At 39.4% G+C, this 21134-nt stretch overlaps 1 protein-coding gene across 1 annotated transcript in view; it reads left to right on the top strand.

Annotated features, from left to right (window-relative positions):
- PRDM5 (PR/SET domain 5) overlaps positions 1 to 21134 on the top strand; it is a 219983-nt gene that overhangs the window by 62074 nt on the left and 136775 nt on the right. The window contains exon 3 of the mRNA XM_059377917.1: positions 17936 to 18058. Coding sequence (XP_059233900.1) covers positions 17936 to 18058 — 123 coding nt within the window. The remainder of the gene's footprint in view (positions 1 to 17935; positions 18059 to 21134) is intronic.

Here is a 21134-nt window from a genome sequence, read left to right as displayed (position 1 = left end):
TATTTATTTGACAGGGAGAGAGACAGCAAGAGAGGGAACACAAGCAGAGGGAGAGGGAGAAGCAGGCTCCCCGTTGAGCTGGGAGCCTGATGCGGGACTCAATCCCAGGATCCCTGAGCCTATTGATTCACATGAGAATCAATCATTGGGGGGCAGGGGAGAGGATTCAAGATGGCGGAGAAGTAGCAGGCTGAGATGACATCAGGTAGCAGGAGATCAGCTAGATAGCTTATCTAACCATTGCAAACACCTACAAATCCAACAGGATATTGAATAGAAGAAGAGCAACAATTCTAGAAACAGAAAATTGACCACTTTCTGAAAGGTAGGACCAGCGGAGAAATGAATCCAAAGCGACGGGAAGATAGACTGTAGGGAGAGAGACTGGCTCCCAGCAAGCAGCAGAACCACAGAGCACAAAATCTGGACTTTTAAAAGTCTGCTCTACTGAGGGATATCGCTCCAGAGGCTAAACCAGGGTGAAGTCCACGTGGGGTCAGCATGTCGCCAGGTCCCCTGGGGTCACAGAAGAATCGAGGGTGTCTGAGTGTTGCAGAGCTCATAGGTATTAGAGCGGGGAAGCCGGCTACACAGACAGAGCCAAGGAGTGAGCTCTCAGCTCGGGATTACCTTAAACCGGTCACAGCCAGAGCTCGGAGCGCAGCCAGAGGCCAGGGAGACGGGAGTGATTGAGCGCTTTTCACCGAGGGCGCACTGAGGAGTGGAGCCCCGAACTCTCGGCTCCTCCTGGCCAGAGGTTGGGAGGCTGCCATTTTCATTGCCGTCCTCTGGACTCTGGAAAGCGTTCAGGGAACAAAAGCTTCTGAAAGCGAACCTGAGCAGAATACTTAGACTGCCCGGTAAGGGCGGTGCAATTCTGCCTCTGGCAAAGACACTTGAGAATCACTACAACAGGCCCTTCCCCTAGAAGATCACAAGAAATCCAGCAAAGACCAAGTTCACTTACCAAGGAGAACAGCTGAATTCCAGAGGAGGAGAAAGCAAAGCATGGCTTTCTCCCCATAATTTTTTAGTCTGGCAGTTAATTTAATTTTTTATTTTATTTTATTTCTTTTTCTTCTGCTAAATTTTTTTTATTAACTTTTACCCTTTCCTCTTTTAACATTTTTTAACTAGTTTATCTTAACTATACCTTTCCTAAAAAAAAAAACAATCTTTTTGAACCTTCATTATTATAGTCATATTTTATCCTTCATTGTATTTAACTTTATTTTTTGTATACACATAGGGTTTTTTCTTCTAAAAAATTGGGGGTACAACTTCTTCTAATAGATCAAAATATACCCTAAATCTAGCTCTGGGCTTGTTCTAGCCTCCAGCCTGAGCAAATTCTCTCCACTTTCTTTTCCTTTATTCTCCCAACCAACTTACTTTATCAACTCCTTTTTTTAGGAATTAAAAAAAATTTTTTTTTCATCTTTATAGGCATATTCCATCCCTTCATTGTGTTTACTTTTATATATGTTTTTCATTCTTTAAAATGTTGGGAGGTAGTTTCTTCTAAGAGACCAAAATACTCCCCAAGATTAGGTGGGTGACCCTGTGCTAGTCACCAGTCACCGGTCACTGTGTGTGTGTGTGTGTATATTCTTTTTTATATTTTTCTTTATTTGTCTTCATTAAAATTTTTTTTTTTTCTGAACTTCTTTTTGCTCCCCTCCCCCACGATTTGGGGTCTCTTCTGATTTGGTTAAAGCACATTTTCCTGCAGTATTTGCCACCCTTTTAGTATTTTATTTGCTCCTTCATATATTCTTATCTGGACAAAATGACAAGGCAGAAAAACTCACGACAAAAAAAAAAAGAACAAGAGGCAGTACCAAAGGCTAGGACCTAATCAATACAGACATTGGTAATATGTCAGATCTAGAGTTCAGAATGACAATTCTCAAGGTTCTAGCTGGGCTCGAAAAAGGCATGGAAGATATTAGAGAAACGCTCTCTGGAGAGATAAAAGCCCTTTCTGTAGAAATAAAAGAACTAAAATCTAACCAAATTGAAATAAAAAAAGCTATTAATGAGGTGCAATAAAAAATGGAGGCTCTTACGGCTAGGATAAATGAGGCAGAAGAAAGAATTAGTGATATAGAGGACCAAATGATGGAGAATAAAGAAGATGAGCAAAAGAGAGACAAACAAATACTGGACCATGAGGGGAGAATTCGAGAGATAAATGACACCACAAGATGACACAACATTAGAATAATTGGGATTCCAGAAGAAGAAAAAAGAGAGAGGGGAGCAGAAGGTATATGGGAGGGAATTATTATAGAGAATTTCCCTAATATCCAAAGGGAACAAGCATCAAAATTTAGGAAGTACAGAGAAAATCAACAAGAATAGGTCATCTGTCATCTAATAGTAAAATTTACAAGTGTCAGTGACAAAGAATATCCTGAAAGCAGTCCAGGACAAGAGGTTTGTAACATACAATGGTAAAAATATTAGATTGGCAGGGGGCTTATCCACAGAGGCCTGGCAGGCCAGAAAGAACTGGCATGATATATTCAGAGTACTAAATGAGAGTACTAAATGAGAAAAACATACCGCCAAGAATACTATATCCAGCTAGGCTATCATTGGAAATAGAAGGAGAGAGAAAAAGCTTCCAGGACAAACAAAAACTGAAAGAATTTGCAAACACCAAACCAGCTGTATAGGAAATATTGAAAGGAGTACTCTAAGCAAAGAGAGACCCTAAAAGTAGTAGACCAGAAAGGAACAGAGACAATATACAGTAACAGTCACCCTACAGTCAATACAATGGCACTAAACTCATATTTCTCAATAGTTACTCAGAATGTTAATGGGGTAAATGCCCCAATCAAAAGACTCAGGGTATCAGAATGGATAAAAAACCAAAACCCATCAATATGCTGCCTACAAGAAACTCATTTTAGACTCGAAGACACCTCCAGATTTAAAGTGAGGGGGTGGAGAACAATGTACCATGCTAATGGACATCAGAAGAAAGCTGGGGTTGCAATCCTTATATCAGATCAATTAGATTTTAAGCCAAAGACTATAATAAGAGATGAGGAAGGACACGATATATCATACTCAAAAAGTCTGTCCAACAAGAAGCACTAACAATTTTAAATATCTATGCCCCTAAATGGGAGCAGCAAACTATATAAACCAATTAATAACAAAATCAAAGAAACACATCGACAATAATACAATAATAGTAGGGGACTTTAACACTCCTCTCATTGAAATGGACAGACCATCCAAGCAAAAGATCAACTAGGAAATAAAGGCCTTAAATGACACAATTGATCAGATGGACATCCCAGATATATTCAGAACATTCCATCCCAAAGCGACAGAATACACATTTTTCTCTAGTGCACATGGAACATTCTCCAGTAGTAGTAGACCAGATCACATCCTGGGTCATAAATGAGATCACAACCGGTATCAAAAGATTGGGATCATTCTGCATATTTTCAGACCACAATGCTCTGAACCTAGAACTCAGTCACAAGAGGAAATTTGGAAAGAACCCAAATACATGGAGACTAAAAAGCATCCTTCTAAAGAATGAATGGGTCAACCAGGAAATTAAAGAAGAACTGAAAAAATTCATGGAAACAAATGATAATGAAAACACAACGGTTCAAAATCTGTGGGACACAGCAAAGGCAGTCCTGAGAGGAAAATATATAGCGAAACAAGCCTTTCTCAAGAAACAAGAAAGGTCTCAAATATACAACCTAACCCTACACCTAAAGGAGCTGGAGAAAGAACAACAAAGAAAGCCTAAACCCAGCAGAAGAAGAGAAATCATAAAGATCAGAGCAGAAATAGATGAAATAGAAACCAAAAGAACAGTAGAACAAATCAATGAAACTAGGAGCTGGTTCTTTGAAAGAATTAATAAAATTGATAAACCCCTGGCCAGACTTATCAAAAAGAAAAGGGAAAGGACCCAAATAAATAAAATCATGAATGGAAGAGGAGAGATCACAACCAACACCAAAGAAATACAAACAATTATAAGAGCATACTATGAGCAACTCTACGCCAACAAATTTGACAATCTGGAAAAATGGCTTCCTAGAGACATATAAACTGCATTCCTTGAGACATATAAACTGCCAAAACTGAACCAGGAAGAAATAGAAAACCCGAACAGATCCATAACCAGTAAGGAGATTGAAACAGTCATCAAAAATCTCCAAACAAAAATCCAGGGCCAGACGGCTTCCCAGGGGAATTCTACCAAACATTTAAAGAAGAATTAATTCCTATTCTCCTGAAACTGTTCCAAAAAATAGAAATGGAAGGAAAATTTCTAAACTCATTTTACGAGGCCACGAAGGATCACCTTGATCCCAAAACCAGACAATGATCCTATCAAAAAAGGGAATTACAGTCCAATATCCTGGATGAACACAGATGCGAAAATTCTCATCAAAATACTAGCCAATAGGATCCAACAGTACATTAAAAGGATTATTCACCACAACCAAGTGGGATTTATTCCAGGGCTGCAAGGTTGATTCAACGTCCACAAATCTATCAATGTGATACAATCCATTAATAAAAGAAAGAACAAGAACCATCTGATACTCTCAATGAATGCTGAAAAAGCATTTGACAAAGTACAACATCCCTTTCTGATCAAAACTCTTCAAAGTGTAGGGATAGAGGGCACATACCTCAATATCATCAAAGTCATCTATGAAAAACCGACTGCAAATATCTTTCTCAATGGAGAAAAACTGAAAGCTTTTCTGTTAAGATCAGGAACACGGCAGCGATGTCCATTATCACCACTGCTATTCAACATAGCACTAGAAGTCCTAGTCTCACCAATCAGACAACAAAAAGAAATTAAAGGCATCCTAATCGGCAAAGAAGCAGTCAAACTATCACTCTTTGCAGATGATATGATACTTTATGTGGAAAACCCAAAAGATTCCACTTCTAATCTGCTAGAACTTGTACAGGAATTCAGTAAACTGTCAGGATATAAAATCAATGCACAGAAACCAGTTGCAGTTCTTTTCACCAACAAGACAGTCAAAAGAGAAATTAAGGAGTCAATCCCATTTACAATTGCACCCAAAACCGTAAGATACCTAGGAATAAACCTAACCAAAGAGGCAAAGAATTTGTACTCAGAAACCTATAAAGTACTCATGAAAGAAATTGAGGAAGACACAAAGAAATGGAAAAATGTTCCATGCTCCTGAATTGGAAGAATAAATATTGTCAAAATGTCTATGCTACCTAAAGCAATCTACACATTTAATGCAATCCCTATCAAAATCCCATCCATTTTTTTCAAAGAAATGGTACAAATAATCCTAAAATTTAAATGGAACCAGAAAAGACCTCGAATAGCCAAAGGAATATTGAAAAAGAGATCTAACGTTGGTGGCATCAGAATTCCGGACTTCAAGCTCTATTATAAAGCTGTCATCATCAAGACACTATGGTACTGGCACAAAAACAGACCCATAGATCAATGGAACAGAATAGAGAACCCAGAAATAGACCCTCAACTCTATGGTCAACTAATCTTTGACAAAGCAGGAAAAGAATGTCCAATGGAAAAAAGACAGCCTCTTCAACAAATGGTGTTGGGAAAATTGGACAGCTACATGCAGAAAAATGAAATTGGACCATTTCTTTACACCACGCATGAAAAAACAGTCAAAATGGATGAAGGACCTCAATGTGAGAAAGGAATCCATCAAAATCCTTGAGGAGAACACAGGCAACAACCTCTTCGACCTCAGCCGCAGCAACATCTTCCTAGGAACATCGCCAAAGGCAAGGGAAGCAAGGGCAAAAATGAACTATTGGGATTTCATCAAGATCAAAAGCTTTTGCACAGCAAAGGAAACAGTTAACAAAATCAAAAGACAACTGACAGAATGGGAGAAGATATTTGCAAACGACATATCAGATTAAGGGCTAGTATCCAAAATCTATAAAGAGTTTAGCAAGCTCAGCACCCAAAGAACAAATAATCCAATCAAGAAATGGGCAGAGGATATGAAGAGACATTTCTGTAAAGAGGATATCCAGGCCAAGAAACACATGAAAAAATGCTCCACATCACTTGGCATCAGGGAAATACAAATCAAAACCACAATGAGATACCACCTTACTCCAGTCAGAATGGCTAAAATTAACAAATCAGGAAACGACAGATGTTGGTGAGGACATGGAGAAAGGGGAACCCTCCTACACTGTTGGTGGGAATGCAAGCTGGTGCAACCACTCTGGAAAACAGCATGGAGTTTCCTCAAAAGTTGATAATAGAGCTACCCTATAACCCAGCAATTGCACTATGGGTATTTACCCTAAAGATACAAATGTAGTGATCCAAAGGGCACATGCACCCGAATGTTTATAGCAGCAATGTCCACAATAGCCAAACTATGGAAAGAGCCTAGATGCCTATCAATGGATGAATGGATAAAGAAGATGTGGTATATATATACAATAGAATACTATGCAGCCGTCAAAATAAATTGAATCTTGCCTTTTGCAAGGATGTGCCTTTTGCAAAACTATGGAAAGAACCTAGATGCCTATCAGTGGGTGAATGGATAAAGAAGATGTGGTATATATATACAATGGAATACTATGCAGCCATCAAAAGAAATGGAATCTTGCCTTTTGCAAGGAGAAAAGGCCCAGGAGTCTAGAGAAACCCATGTGTGGATTTCTTTATGCTCACTCCCTCCCATGAGGGATCACACAGAGCACTCTCTTCTCTCAGTAGAGAGAAGCCGCACATGTGGAACTAGGGGGTATTATGCTTAGCGAAATAACTCAATTGGAGTAAGACAACTATCATATGCTCTCCCTGATATGAGGAAGTGGAGATGCAACACAGGGTTTTGGGCAGTAGGAAAAGAAATGAAATAAGATGGGATCGGTAGGGAAACAAACCAGAAGTGACTCTTAATCTCACAGAACAAACTGAGGGTTGCTGGGGGGAGGGGGGTCAGGCGAGGGTGGCAGGGTTATGGACATTGGGGAGGGTATGTGCTATGGTGAGTGTTGTGAAGTGTGTAAACCTGGCAATTCACAGACCTGTACCCCTGGGGATAAAAATTCATTACATGTTTATTAAAAAAGAAAAACAAACAAAAAACCCTAATGTAGGGTGTCTAGAGGGCTTCCAGATTGCTGAACACACTGAGGTGCTGGGAAGAAGGTGTATCCGGAGGCACAGATGCTTTGTAACTCTTCTGCATACCTTTCCCTATGCATCTCTTCCAGCTGGCTGTTCCTGAGTTGTATCCTTTTGTAATAACTGGTTTCTAGTAAGTTAAAAAAAAATCAATTATTGGTTTAATTTTTTCTATAGTGAATCTTACCTTATTCAGGGCTTAGGTTCTGAAACCAGTTTTTAGGGCAAGAACCTCCTATAATTAAAATTATGGGCTGTGAAAAGGAACAGTCCTTACTACTCAAATTTGTTTTCTTTCTTTGATTTTTGATTTTATTTTTCTTCATTTCCTATTTTTTTTGGTTGAACAGATATAGTTTAATTTGTGTAAGTTAAATATGTGTGCGATGAAAGTGTTGATTTTGAAATGACTTTCTGCATCTTCTATTGACAAATTTGTTTCCATTCCTTCAGCAGCTGGCCTGAACTCATCTTGTGTGCAGGAGTGTGTGGGGGTGGAAGGGTGCAGGGCGTTGGGGGTCTCCGGGACCACTTCCACATTTGGAGATTTACTAGAAGCATTCATGGGATTCAACATACAGTTTTACTCTTGGCTAAAATTTATTGCAATTATCCAGGAAGGTTATATAGCCAGATCATAAGGAGAAAAGGCCCAGGAGTCTAGAGAAATCCATGTGTGGATTTCTTTATGCTCACTCCCTCCCATGAGGGATCACGCAGAGCACACTCTTCTCTCAGTAGAGAGAAGCCACACATGTGATATTTCTGTACAAGGAAGTCTGTTAGAAATTTAGTACCCACAATTTATATTGGGGACTTGTGGGTATTTTCTGCCTCACATGTTACAAAATCCCATATTTGGGGCACCTGGGTGGCTTAGTCATTAACATCTGCCTTCAGTTCAGGTCATGATCCTGGGGACCTGGTATCAATCTTGACATTGGGCTTCCTGCTCAGTGGGAAGCCCTCTTCTCCCTCTCCCACCATGCTCCATGCTTGTGTCAAACCTCCCCCACCCCCTCAAATAAATAAGTAAAAGCTTAAAAAAAAAATAAAAAGCTAAAAACAACCCAGATTTATAGAAGAAGAGCAGGTGTGGAGTGTAAACTAAATTGTTTACTCAGTGTAAGCACAGTGAGCCACCCTTGTCCACTAGTGTAGACTAGGGACACTCTGAGAACCCAAGTTCCCGCATGCCAGCCAAGGGCCAGTCTTAAAGGGTGATGGTCTTGGGCCTGCTAAGTTTATTCTTTTTGTACATCTACTTGATTGGAAGGTTTCTATAATGTACTCTGCTCTGCTCTGACATTGACTTTTCATGTTGGTCCATTCTTGGGACCTGGCAATGTATTTTGCTCTACACCCATGGGTACTAAATGATTTTGAAATGAATGAAGTTCATATATATATGCCACCTTATAATAATCAGTACACATTGCTTTGTGAGTTAAAGAAATATTTGTTTTCTCTTTCCTCATTAATACTGAAGATGTTGAGGAAAGAAACTGTCTTCTCTAGTTTAATTTCTGCCTTTCATAGTACATTTTAAAATAACTGACAAAAAATGTACAATAAATATTGTTTACTGATAAATGTCACTTTTTAGAATCTGTTCATCCCAGAATTATGAAAAGGGAAAGGATAAACTTTAGTAATGGGAAACATCATCGTAAATTCATTCTTACATAAAAACAACTCATTTGGCCTGTATTAAGTTATGTACATTTTAAAGATGTGTGAATGAAGAGAATATAATTAATTTAAATGGATTGGGTAAATTTAATTTTAATTGCCTGTAGAAAAAAACCATGTACTTTAGAAAAGAGTCTGAAAACCTGATGACTATAGCAGTGGAACTTGGGTTAGAAGATCAGGATCAAAGGAAAAGAAGATTTTTTTCTTTCATTTTTTTTCTCCCTCTGGACTCTGCTCTTTGTTATTCAGTGTTTCCATAACCTTTGCCTGGAAGTTCAGATACAAACCATCTTATGCTACCATCAAACTGTGATCTCTGAATTTTGGAAATTATCATTGTTCTTTATACAAACTTTCTAGTGATTTCATGTCTGATGATTAGAATTTTGCTATTCAAATTTGCTTATTTTTATTTGGCACATTTTGTTTACCCTTTTAATATGCCACAGAGAATGTTCTCCTGAAGCTGACTTCAAGGCTTTAAGTCTGTGTACGTTTTAGTTCGATATTAAACAATTGAGCAATACTGTAGTCTCATAAAACTAATTAGATTTGAAATTTTGTGAATTGTTTCCGATGGATCTGATGGATGTTACCAAACTGTCAGGAGACATATTGACTTTATTAATATGGTTTTCTAATTTGTCAGTGAAATAACACTTTAGTTATAGAGAAGTCATTTGCCTTATGATATTGAAAAAATTAAAAAGTAAACAAATAAGCCACTAAGTTGTCAAAATAGATGCCACAGTATTCACACACTAACCATTACATATCATTTACAGAAAACCCCTAAAGTAATCAGCTAATATCAGCTGAATTTACTTTATTCTTTTTTATTAAGATTTTATTCAGTTATTCATTTATTTATTTATTTATTTACAGAGTGTGTGGTGGAGGGAGCTGTGGGAGGCGAGGACAGATGGAGGGGCAGAGGGAGAGGGGGAGAGAGAGAACCCGAGGCAGGCTCCACGCCCAGGATGGAGTCCAGCATGGGGCTGGGTCTTAGAGCCCTGACATACTGCCCTGAGCCAAAATCAAGAGTCAGACACTCAACCAACTGAGCCACCCAGGTGCCTGTACCTTATTCTTTATGCATAAAGACTTTTCTATCCAAAATGTCGTTGAAATTGGAATATCTGAACATGTTTGTAAAACCATAGAAAGGGACCATTGCTACAATGTGCAGGCTGTCTCATAAATTCACGGTGGAAAAGATATGCACTTTTGACTGTATTTTCCAGTTTATATCACTTATTCCTTCTTTAAAAAAAAAAAAAAAAGCTCAATTTTCAAAGTAACTTTGAAAGGCAAGCCGTGACTCAAAAAAGGAGTGCCTTTAAAAGTTTTACATTAAGGGGCACCTGGGTGGCTCAGTAGTTAAGCGCCTGCTTTCGGCTTAGGTCATGGTCCCGGGGTCCTGAGATCGAGTCCCTGCTTGGCAGGGAGCCTGCTTATCCCACTCCTACTCCCCCTGTTTGTGCCCCCCCCTTTCTGTCAAATAAATAAATAAAATCTTTAAAAAAAAAAGTTTTACATTAAGTCTCTCATTACTCTCCTTAGATATTTTTGAACTTTAAAAGGAAATAAAGGTGGGGCGCCTGGGTGGCACAGTGGGTTAAAGCCTCTGCCTTCAGCTCAGGGCATGATGCCAGGGTGTTGGGATCGACTCCTGCATCAGGCTCTCTGCTCAACAGGGAGCCTGCTTCCTCCTCTCTCTATGCCTGCCTCTCTGCCTACTTGTGATCTCTCTCTGTCAAATAAATAAATAAAATCTTTAAAAAAAATAAATAAAAGGAAATAAAGGCAATGGCAGTTTTTACAAAAGACTTAATGTTTAAAAAAAATTAGCTGAGCTTTTAGTGAATAAAATACTTATCAAGACCATCCCCAAATAAAAAGTTTCCAATCCGGAATGTTCAGTTGCCTACTATAGATAGGATTTACTTACCTACATAAACTTGACCAAGGTGCTCAGTTAGACTTGTCTTTGTGTCTACTGTATCTTGAGAATGTGCTTGATACAGTTTAGTTGATTATAAAGGCAACTTTAGTTAAATGTAAGGTATGAAGCCAAAAAGCCTTTGTGATTTTAAGTTGCATCGGTAGATGTGATGCCCCATGATGGGTCATCTGGCTATTTGTATGCCATATTACGTCCTGTGTTAAGAGAGCTTTGGCAGATTCCTGTGCATCCACAGAGGACAGCCAGGATAGCGAAAGAGCCTCAGTCAGATCAGACAAGGGAAGTATTACCTGTCTTGCAGAAGAGAAAACAAAGAGAAGGAGGGACTCTGGTCTTCAGAAATTTGAAGGTCTGTAAGTGTAAGAGGAATTAAAACTACTGAAGAGGACCGGGTTGGAGTTGATGGCAGTTGGTCACAGAGCAACACGTGCCACTTCGGCTGATTCAGCTGAGGTGGTATCTGGATTTGTTCCCCCCTTCTAAAGGCACCTGCTCTTACTTCAGGGGTTGAGGCAGGGGTTTGTTTGAATATGTGTTTGGATCTGAATCGTGGTATTTAGGATGTCTTTCATGTTTATTCCTTGGAAGAAGTTAGGACTACAGAAAAATGGTTTGGATGTTTCTGGATGTGCCATTGGAAAGTGGCGTTTGTGTTGAGGGTGTCTGTGAGCCACCGTGAGCCTCCATTTCCTAGTACTTTGGGATTGTAGATATCTGCTGGTGTGCAGTGCTGTCCTGCATCTTGCTTCATTCGGTGCTCGCATGGTTTCTGTGAGGTCCTGGAGGAGGGACTGTCAACCCCATTTTGGAGCCCAGGACACTGTGGCTCAGCTCCGTGAGAGGAAACAACTCACCCGCAGTGATAGAGTCAGAACTTGTGGAACACCAGCATTTTCCCCACTCCAGAGTACTTCTCTGACGTTCCTTTCAGCTTGACATATTTAGGGCACTAATTATTTCTAATGAACAACAGACTTAATTTTTCACATGAATCCTTTTAAGTTATTTAACTTCCTGTGCATTATGTTCTGAATGCTGTTCAGTTAAAGAGACTGGGATCTGTAAAAATCTGTTTTTCTCTCTGTCTGCTTTTCCATCTGAAGATGGGGGAATCCATGTTTGGGGTGATTAGATGGTATGGGGGTTAGATATAAGCAGATACGCCTCAGTGATATGTGTGTGTTTGTGTGTGTCCGTGTGTGTCTATATATGTGTGAGTGTGTGTATAAGCCCAAAGCAAGCAAGAATTTTAAACAGAATCCTTCGAAAAATCAACAGAAAACAAAAACAAAAACAAAAAACCCATTCCCTTTGTTTAGGAACCCTAAATCACTAGTTTCCTAGGATAGTATTTGCTGATTTCTGAAAGTGGTAGCTTAAATCTGACAAAGTGGGGCACCTGGGTGGCTCAGTCAGTTAAGTTCTGCCTTCGGCTCAGGTCATGATCCCAGGGTCCTGGGATGGAGTTCCACATGCGGCTCCCTGCTCAGCGGTGAGTTTGCTTCTCCCTTCCCTCTGTGATCTCTGTGATTGCTCTTGCTCTCACTCTCTCTCAAATAAATACAGAAAAATCTTTTAAAAAATGACAATATTATACTGTCAGAATTGATTAGGTGAGCAAACTTGTTTTTTTGTGCTTCTGAAGATATCCTGAAACTGTTTAATTAGACACTGAAGGCAGGGCATCTGACCTAACCTCAGTTAAAAACAATCACAGAAGAAAATGCCTGTATTTTAAATATAAAAATATGATGACATTGTATACTCTAAAGATATCCGTACCTTAAATCTTAGTACTTAAAACTAGTTTTTTTGAAAAGTCTTGTTGAAAGATAGGAAGGGAAATATATTTTATTTAAGAGGTAAACCTATAACATGCTGGGACTTCTCATTAAGGACATTATTACTGTATATTTTGGAACTGACTGTACTTCACTCCATTACATTTTACCATATTTTAAATAAAATTCACTTAGTTACATTTGTCCATGTCTGGGGACAAATATGACTGATTAGCTTTGCCCTGATGTCCTATTATATAGTCAGTAAAAAATTCCCCAGGCATTCAGAATAATAGAGAAGGAGAATAGTAGAGTAAATAACACTGTGGATTTTTTCTTGTGAAAATTAATTATCCCTATCCATATAGTAAATAAGCTCGTCTGTCTATAGTTGATCCAATTTAACACAGAAAATATTTAAATTCAGGAGAAAATATTTGTACTGGTTACCTATTGCCATTTTTTTTTTCCTTTAATTTACAGGTTAGGGGGCGCTTGGGTGGCTCAGTGGGTTAAGCATCTGCCTTGGGCTCAGATCATGATCCCAGGGTCCTGGGGTGGAGACCCTCCTTGGGCTCCCTGCTCAGTGGGGAGCCTGCTTCTCTGTCTCCTTCTGCCCTCTGCCTCTCCTCCTGTTGTGTGCTCTCACTCACACTCTCTGCCAAATAAATAAATAAAATCTTAAAAAAAACAACAAGTTAGGATTTTTTCTTATTGAGTTGATTTTTGTTTGTTTTTGTTGTGATTTCGTCTGTTCTTTACTGGGTGGGAAGACAAAATCAAGTGTGACTTATGTTTAATACTACTAATCTCTGGTATAAAAAAAGGGAGAGAGCCATAGTAGCGTGTTCTCTTGGACACTTAAAAAGTGATGTCAGTAGCATTTAACAGAAACTAGAACCTGCCAAATTCCTACATAGTTGTAATTTACACTTACTATTTATTAAGTGGCAAATTCATCGACATATAAACAACTATGTGGAAGTATGAATGTTTTCATTTTTATATGAGGATTTCTTTTCCCTTCCCTTCCCTACCTTAGCTAATTTTTTTGTGTAGCTGGCTTATGAAGTCTGTGCAGATCAAACAGTGTTTGAGATTGAGATGGTTTTTACTTCAAGAGGAGAAAGTTTACTTCATTATAGGCCCCCAGGCATGCAGAAGATGATCCTCTTAGGACAGTAACCAATACACTTCATTTTCATGAAAATTCAAATGAAAGATGATGGTATTTGGAAGACCAGTTTCGACAGGAAAGAAAATACACTTTTGGCTCCAGAGCTTAGTTATATGTTAGAACATGATACTAAGGAATATCTTCTTCATTTGTTAGACTTTAAAAATGTTCAACTTATTACCTCAGCGTTCAGTATTAAATTAGAAATAGATAAATGGAGACTTTAATAGTAGCCATCTGTCTGGAGAGTTTTTACTTGATTTCTCTGGAGAGGAAGGATGGTTTAGATGATCTTTGAATGTCTCTTTTAGATATTTCATGAGGAGAATGCTGTGGTTAGTGTGGGAAGTTATAAGTCATGTGTGCAGATAATCTAAGAGTTTCAGTGAAGTGTTAAAGACTGGGGTAGGGAAATGAGGCCTTTGAAAGTTGGAGAAGACAGGTGGCTTGCAAAGATTGTGGAGGAACTTCTAAGTCATTTGGGTAAGGGTGTTCAGAATAAAATAAACAGGCAGTGGGTCTGTTAGTGACCAAAAAAATTATTTCAACTATGAATATGTAAGCAACTATAGTACGTGATAGTGTTGTTATGAGAATATAAGTAAAAGTGAATCAATATATAATTTGGATGTATTTAGGGACGCATGGGTGGCTTAGTCGGTTCAATGACTGCCTTCGGCTCAGGTCATGATCCCAGGGTCCTGGGATGGAGCCCCGCATCAGGCTCCCTGCTCAGTTGGGAGCCTGCTTCATCCTCTGCCTGCCACTCCCCCTGCTTGTGCTCTTTCTCTCTCTCTCTGAGAAAAAAATAAAATCTTAAAAAAAAAAAAAAACTTTGGATGTATTGAAAGTGACAGTTTTCATTGGGATTTTAATATGAAATTAAACTATACTTGTCTCTTAAGGTGTAATATGGTGTGAGAAGGTTATAGATAACCAGAGAGTGCTGGAAGCGTGCTGGGCCCATAACCAGAGAGTGCTTACTTACATCTAATGGACTGGAAATGAGTCACTAATACTGAATAATTGGACATAGTTGGAGCCAAAGGGCCTGGGAGAAAGCTGAAGTACACAAAGAACAAATAATGCCCCTGGTAAAATGTGCTTACTATAATTCATGGAGAAATCTTTGTTATATTTCACATCTTTGAAGAAAGAATTCCAAATGTCAAGCACATCTGATATATACTGTACTTCATACCAGGCGACAAATGTATGACTTAGAAGGACCATTGACTGTTTTGTGTAAGTAGTGCTATCCTCTCAAACTGAGATATGTCACTGACAGAGCCATTGGTGTTTCCCAACATAAAATTAGCTGGATTGTGTGGATTTCAACAGTAGTGGTGTTAAGGGTGAGAGAGAGTCTGTTGTGTGAATGGAGGTCTCAGTCCTTGGATTCCCCAGAAGATTTATGTGGGGATCTGCACTCCAGTAAAGACAGTCAGAAGGAAAGCAGCAAGCACAAAGCAGTTCAAAGCAGTTCGTTAAAGCAAACAGACACTCAAGGTGGGAGAGGGGACATATTCTGGGAGATGAAATCCCGCCCTGGGTTGTTTTGGGATTAGGTATTATTGGGTCTCTCTGGGTGGGGAGGAGCTCTGACTTACAGTGGGCTGGTCTTTAATGATTAAAGGCTGCTTCCAGTCATTTAGGAAACTCCTCCCACAGGTTGGGAGGGAGAGTTTGACCCTGTGAAGTTTGTGCCAGAACCTTCTTGGCAGCCTCCTCCTGGGAGTAAGGGTAGGTTGTACCCATAGTGAAAGTGAGTTAGGATGAGTCTAGGGGTTACCCTGGGGCAGAGGTGGAAGAAGAGAGGGCATGCTCTGCACTTTGGCTCTTGATCTGTCCGCCCCAAGGTCTTGGAAGCCACAAGGTCAGGACATTTGTATTCCCAGGCTTTTATTGTGTAGTTTATTTACCACCCCAGCTCCTGTCTCTATAATTCCCCTTTAGGGATTTGGGACTCTGCCTTGGGGTAGTCCTTTTACTGCTAGAGTCTAGCTTCTGCCTGACAGTTGGTTCTGAGATTTTTCTTTCAAGTATTTAATGCCTTTGCCATTCCTTCTTCTTAATTTAGCTGTCAGTATAAATAATTTTGTTATTGTCGCTGTGGAGGAACCAGGAAAGGAGACTTTATACTGAAATATTTAAAGTAATTTATTTACTCTGCTTAAAGAAAGTTGAGCTGATGTCCTCTTTGAGGAGAGGTTCAGAAGGTCCTTTTGATCTATCAGTGGGCAGTGAGGTAGTGGGCAGTGAGGGTTCCACTTCAAGGGGGAAGCAGGAACAGTACAATTTTCACTTGCCGCCCAAAGGAGATCTTCTCAACATGAGTTTTTTCATGAGAAATTACAAATTTCCATAGCTTCACCTAAACATGCGAGAGATAAATAGTAGGTGTTTATAGTCCTAAGTTCTTCTTTTCGCAATTATAATAACAAAAATTAAATTCCTCCTTCTTAGTGAGGTCTGGCATCTCATTATCGAGATCTTCAAATGATTATCGAGGATCGTTTGGCATTGAAAAAAACAGGAATTGTTTGAGAAACATGGCAGTGAATGTATAAGGTAGTAGGAACAGGCAAACTCCTTTTTCTGGACAATATATGCTAAAATCCTGATACACAAGTTTTTGTAATGTGCAGCAGATTTTTCAGTGTCTAAGTTTTTGGGGGATAATATGTTCTCTGTAGATGGCTTCCTAGTCTGTGCATCAGTATGTGACTGGGCCTGTGCAATCTGTCTGATCTCAATGCCGTGCGTGTTCTCCATGGCTCATTCTGTTCCACTCACAGAGCCTTTCTATTTGCCTTTTCTGTGCTGTTCCATCTGTCTGGGAGCACTTTCTCCAGCTCTCCACTGGCCGCTGGCAGTGCCTGCCTTCATTAACTCTTCTCAGTTTCCTCTGAGATCGTCGGGCTCGCTCACTCTGCTTCCTCTCTCTCTGCATTCATTGTCTTCACAACTCTTCTCTTTACCTGAAGTTATATTCTGTGCTTGTTTGTCCTTAAGTGCTGCGATGTTAAGCTTCAACTGTCTTGTTCACTGGAAGATTCCCAGTGCCCGAAGCTGGCCTGTGGTAGGAATCAGTAAATTATGTCCAGTGACTGCATGATTGGCCAAATGTGTCATGAAAATACATAACCTTAGTAGGCTGATTGTGCTATATGTTATCAAATAAGATTCTGGAAATGTAGAATTTGTTTATCCCCACCCCAAGTCTGCAGAGATGAATTTTTGTTCTTATATTTGCATTACTTGGTGTTAGAGATCTGGAGTGCTGATCACTCATTCCTTCTTTCCCCCTCCCCTGGATTCCAGTTGAATATAAACACAGAGTGATTTGGATGGATATTGACATATGCATTACTGAACTGAGCAGTGCCTGATAACCTACAGTACAGAGGCTTTGGAGAAGCTCCATTTGAAGCAACTTGGAATCAAGAATGTCCATTGGACTACCCGCTCCTTTCAAAGTTTCCTCCCTCTCTCCAACTGAATCTTGAGTGGGCCTGACCAGGAGGGTTTGTGGCATGAAACAAAAGGCAGTGGGCCGACTGTCTTCAGCAAGCCATGAGCAGGCCATGAAAAAGCAAAATGGAACCTGTTTTATTCATCAGCTAGTTAAAAATGTGAAAATGTGGCTCAGTGGAGTCTGCTTCCACTGGTTTCATTAGCAAGTTCTCATCATATGGAAATGATTCAGTAAACAGGTGGAGAGAGAAATTGAAAGGATTGCTCCAGCTCCATCCCCTCAACTGGGAACCAGCCTCTTCTGTGGAAAAAAGGGGACAGGTCGCAATTATGGTTATCCCCTGAGTGATTGCAGTTGCAACACGTATATTAAAATATACCTACAAACAAATAATTTTAACCAGAAAAGAGCTATCAACACAGGATGTTTCTGAGAGTTGCTTGCAATTGTGAGTCATCTAGACATCTGCCAAATAAAATAGGAGACTCTATTTGTACACATTTTTAAGGGGAAGACTGGATGTTAATCCAGCATCTATTCAACACCTGTCAGTAACAAAGGCATATGCTTATGAAAAAATATCATATCCTGCCCTTAATATGTTTAGTATGACCAATACTGACTTCAGGTACAAACTCAGCAACTTTTTATGTTTCAGGTTCGTGGGAGTAAGGGAGAAGTTCTATACATTTTGGATGCCACCAATCCACGACACTCCAACTGGCTTCGCTTTGTTCATGAGGCACCATCTCAGGAACAGAAGAACTTGGCTGCCATTCAAGTGAGCTTATTTGCTTATTTGTACTCTGCACTGTGAGGGGAATGAACTAATTTATAACTGCGTTCCCTGTTTTAAATTTATTCCCAATGACCTGCTTCAAATAACAGTAACTAACTCATAAAGCAGAGAAATCCCATCCATTCAGCTTATGCAGGAAAGGGGCATGTCTAGTTGTAAATTGACACCAGATCACTCTCTTTATGAGAATTCTTGAGGGAATGAATTATATGGTCTGATATTGTCCTTAGCAGATCTCATTTTCAAGTACTTTTAATTCATTCAGTGAACATTTATTGATAGTTTCTTTATTTGATGGTTTATTTGGCTCATAGTTCAATATTCTGTGTTATTTTTGGGAAAGGCTTCATGGAGAAAATTTACGTGGATATATCCTCATGAATGGATTTTGAGCGTTTTGAAGATAGTGTATTAGTCAGTTTTCCAAAGAAATAGAACCAGTAGGATATCTATATCTAGCTATTCTATCTATCTATCTATCTATCTATATCTATCTATCTATCTATCTACCTATAGAGAGATTTATTATAAGGAATTGGCTTATATGGTTACGGAGGAGGCTGGCCAAATCCAAACTCTGCAGAGCTAATGTCCCACTTTGAATCTAGAATCCACAGGCTGCTGTAGAACAAGGAAGAACCAATGTTCCACTTCACATGCTGTTGGGCTGGAAGAGCAGGTATTCCAGTGTGAAGGTCATCAAGCAGGAGAATTCTCTAATTTGTGGGGGGGTGAGAGGTAGGGGGGTGGTTTCAGCTGATTGGCTGAAGCTCACCCCCACTGTGCAGGGCAATTTGCTTTACTCAAGTCCATCTACTTAAATGTTAATTTCATGCCAAAACACCATCACAGAAACACTCAGAATGAAGTTTGAACAACTATCTTCGAATCCCATTGTCCAGTCGAGTTAACATGTAAAATTAACCATCCTAAGTAGGAACCATATTTTATTGAATTCTGTATCCCTGTATTCTAGTATAGTGCTTCATATAACATTGGGCTCTGATAGAAACTATATTTGAACTTAGGTGATTCCTCAGTAGAAATTAAGCCAAGAAGAGAAAAAGTTAAGACAGTACATTTTTAGAGGGGTCCTCTAATTAAAACTCTTTGATCAGATGATTGGTAGAAAAAGAAACATTGTATTTTGGGGGGGGGGGGGAATTGGCTGATCACATGGAAAACACAGCTTCTGGATCCTAAACTGCAAAAGAAGAAGCAAAACTATGGTTGGTAGAAGTAAGAGAGAAGGAAAAGAATAAGGTATTTCGTTAAGTATTTCCTTAAGTATTTACCATGAGTACCATTCTAGAAGCTTCATAAACATCATGTCATTTACTTAGATCAGAAAAACTCTAGGTTTGGGACGCCTGGGTGGCTCAGTTGGTTAAGCAGCTGCCTTCGGCTCAGGTCATGATCCCAGCGTCCTGGGATCGAGTCCCACATCGGGTTCCTTGCTCTGCAGGGAGCCTGCTTCTCCCTCTGACTCTGCCTTCCACTCTGTCTGCCTGTGCTTGCTCTCACTCTCTCTCTCTCTTACAAATAAATAAATAAAATCTTTAAAAAAAAAAAAAAGAAAAACTCTAGGTTTAATATTTGCTGAGGGTTATGCTGATTCCATTCAAGTGTAAAACCAACAGTCACAAGAGGGAAAATATGCAGAATTAGGTTTTAAAGTAACCAGAAAAGATGGTCATCTAGAATATTCCATTTTCTGATGTTACTAGCTAACCACATTTTTCTCAGTATAAATAAGTATTGGATGACTAATGTGATTACTGTCTTTTTTGGTCTGGATTAATGAGAGATGCCTCTTACCAACAGGCTAGGTTGGGCTGGAAAACAGGATCTTTCGGCAGTTAGAGATATTCAAGCCATTTTTTAGATGACCCATGACCTACGTTGATCTAACCACAGATTTCAATTGATTTTTTAAAATGTGTAAACATTTTTTTTTCAATTATTTTATAGTATATATTTTGTGGTTTCCTGATGCAGTCATCTCACAGCATCTCTAGTTAACTCATAATTTTAATTTATAGACTCAGTTTTAGTATTTCCTTGTGAATGTTATAGCTATCAGAAAGCCTACAGACCCATGAAATTTACTTTAGGCAAACCCATTGTTTTGTGTTCTTTCTTTATTACTATTTTAGAGACTGTTATTCTATTTAAACTAGATTCTTTTCTCCTTATGCTTAAATAATAACTTTAACCTTTGTTCAGATGCCTTTTGTTTGAGACATTTCTTCCTATTGGCTGTTATTTCTGTAGCATCGGTAACTCTCTCCATTTGCCCAGACTTCCAAGGTGTTGCCCTCTCAGCTTTGAATTTTGTGTCAGGCTCTTTCAGATAAGGCTTGTTGGAGAGTTACCTTCCAGTGTACATTTTGCTTGTCATGATCCCTTCAGGTAGTGGAATACTATGTCAGTAGGTATTTATCTCCATCTTCCCTTACCCACATTCATGACTCCACGCCCTGTTTATTTCATGATATGGGACCGCCCACATATCTCTCTTTTTGAGTAACCACAGTTGCTAAGACACACAATTTTCACATTCACTGGGGCCTTCAGTCCAGTGTTCTTGTGCTGTGCTTCTTTCCTTGAAAGAGAAGAGGAATCTGCAAAGGGATGACTGTTGCAACTTTGATATTCCCAGAAATTATTTGATTTAGAGGAGGTGAAGCAGGGTGGGATTGGAATAGGATTCATAAACTAACTAGAGGCTCTGTGAAGTTTCACCCTTGAATTTAATTAGAATCTGTTCAGAGGCCACTGGGGGAGTCTTTTAGTGCACACGTGATGACAGTGCCTTTAATTCCTTTTTACGTTGTTTTGGCCTTTCCTTAGAGGGGGTTGAGTGCACTGTAACCATGTTACTTGCCACAGAGCTCAGTGTGGATCTTCGTTAGCTCCCTTGGTGGAATGCCTGTTTTACTTGAACGGTAGCTGGAGTAGCAGAGTGTTCAGAGTTCAAAATCACATCTGAGCTAGGGGCAGAGGACATAATAGTTGGGTCACAAGGCTGACGGTGATGTCAGCCTTCTGATTCATT

This window comes from Mustela nigripes, chromosome 1 (assembly GCF_022355385.1).
Source record: "Mustela nigripes isolate SB6536 chromosome 1, MUSNIG.SB6536, whole genome shotgun sequence".
Lineage (NCBI taxonomy): Eukaryota > Metazoa > Chordata > Mammalia > Carnivora > Mustelidae > Mustela > Mustela nigripes.
This window is presented reverse-complemented; position numbering and strand designations above follow the sequence as displayed.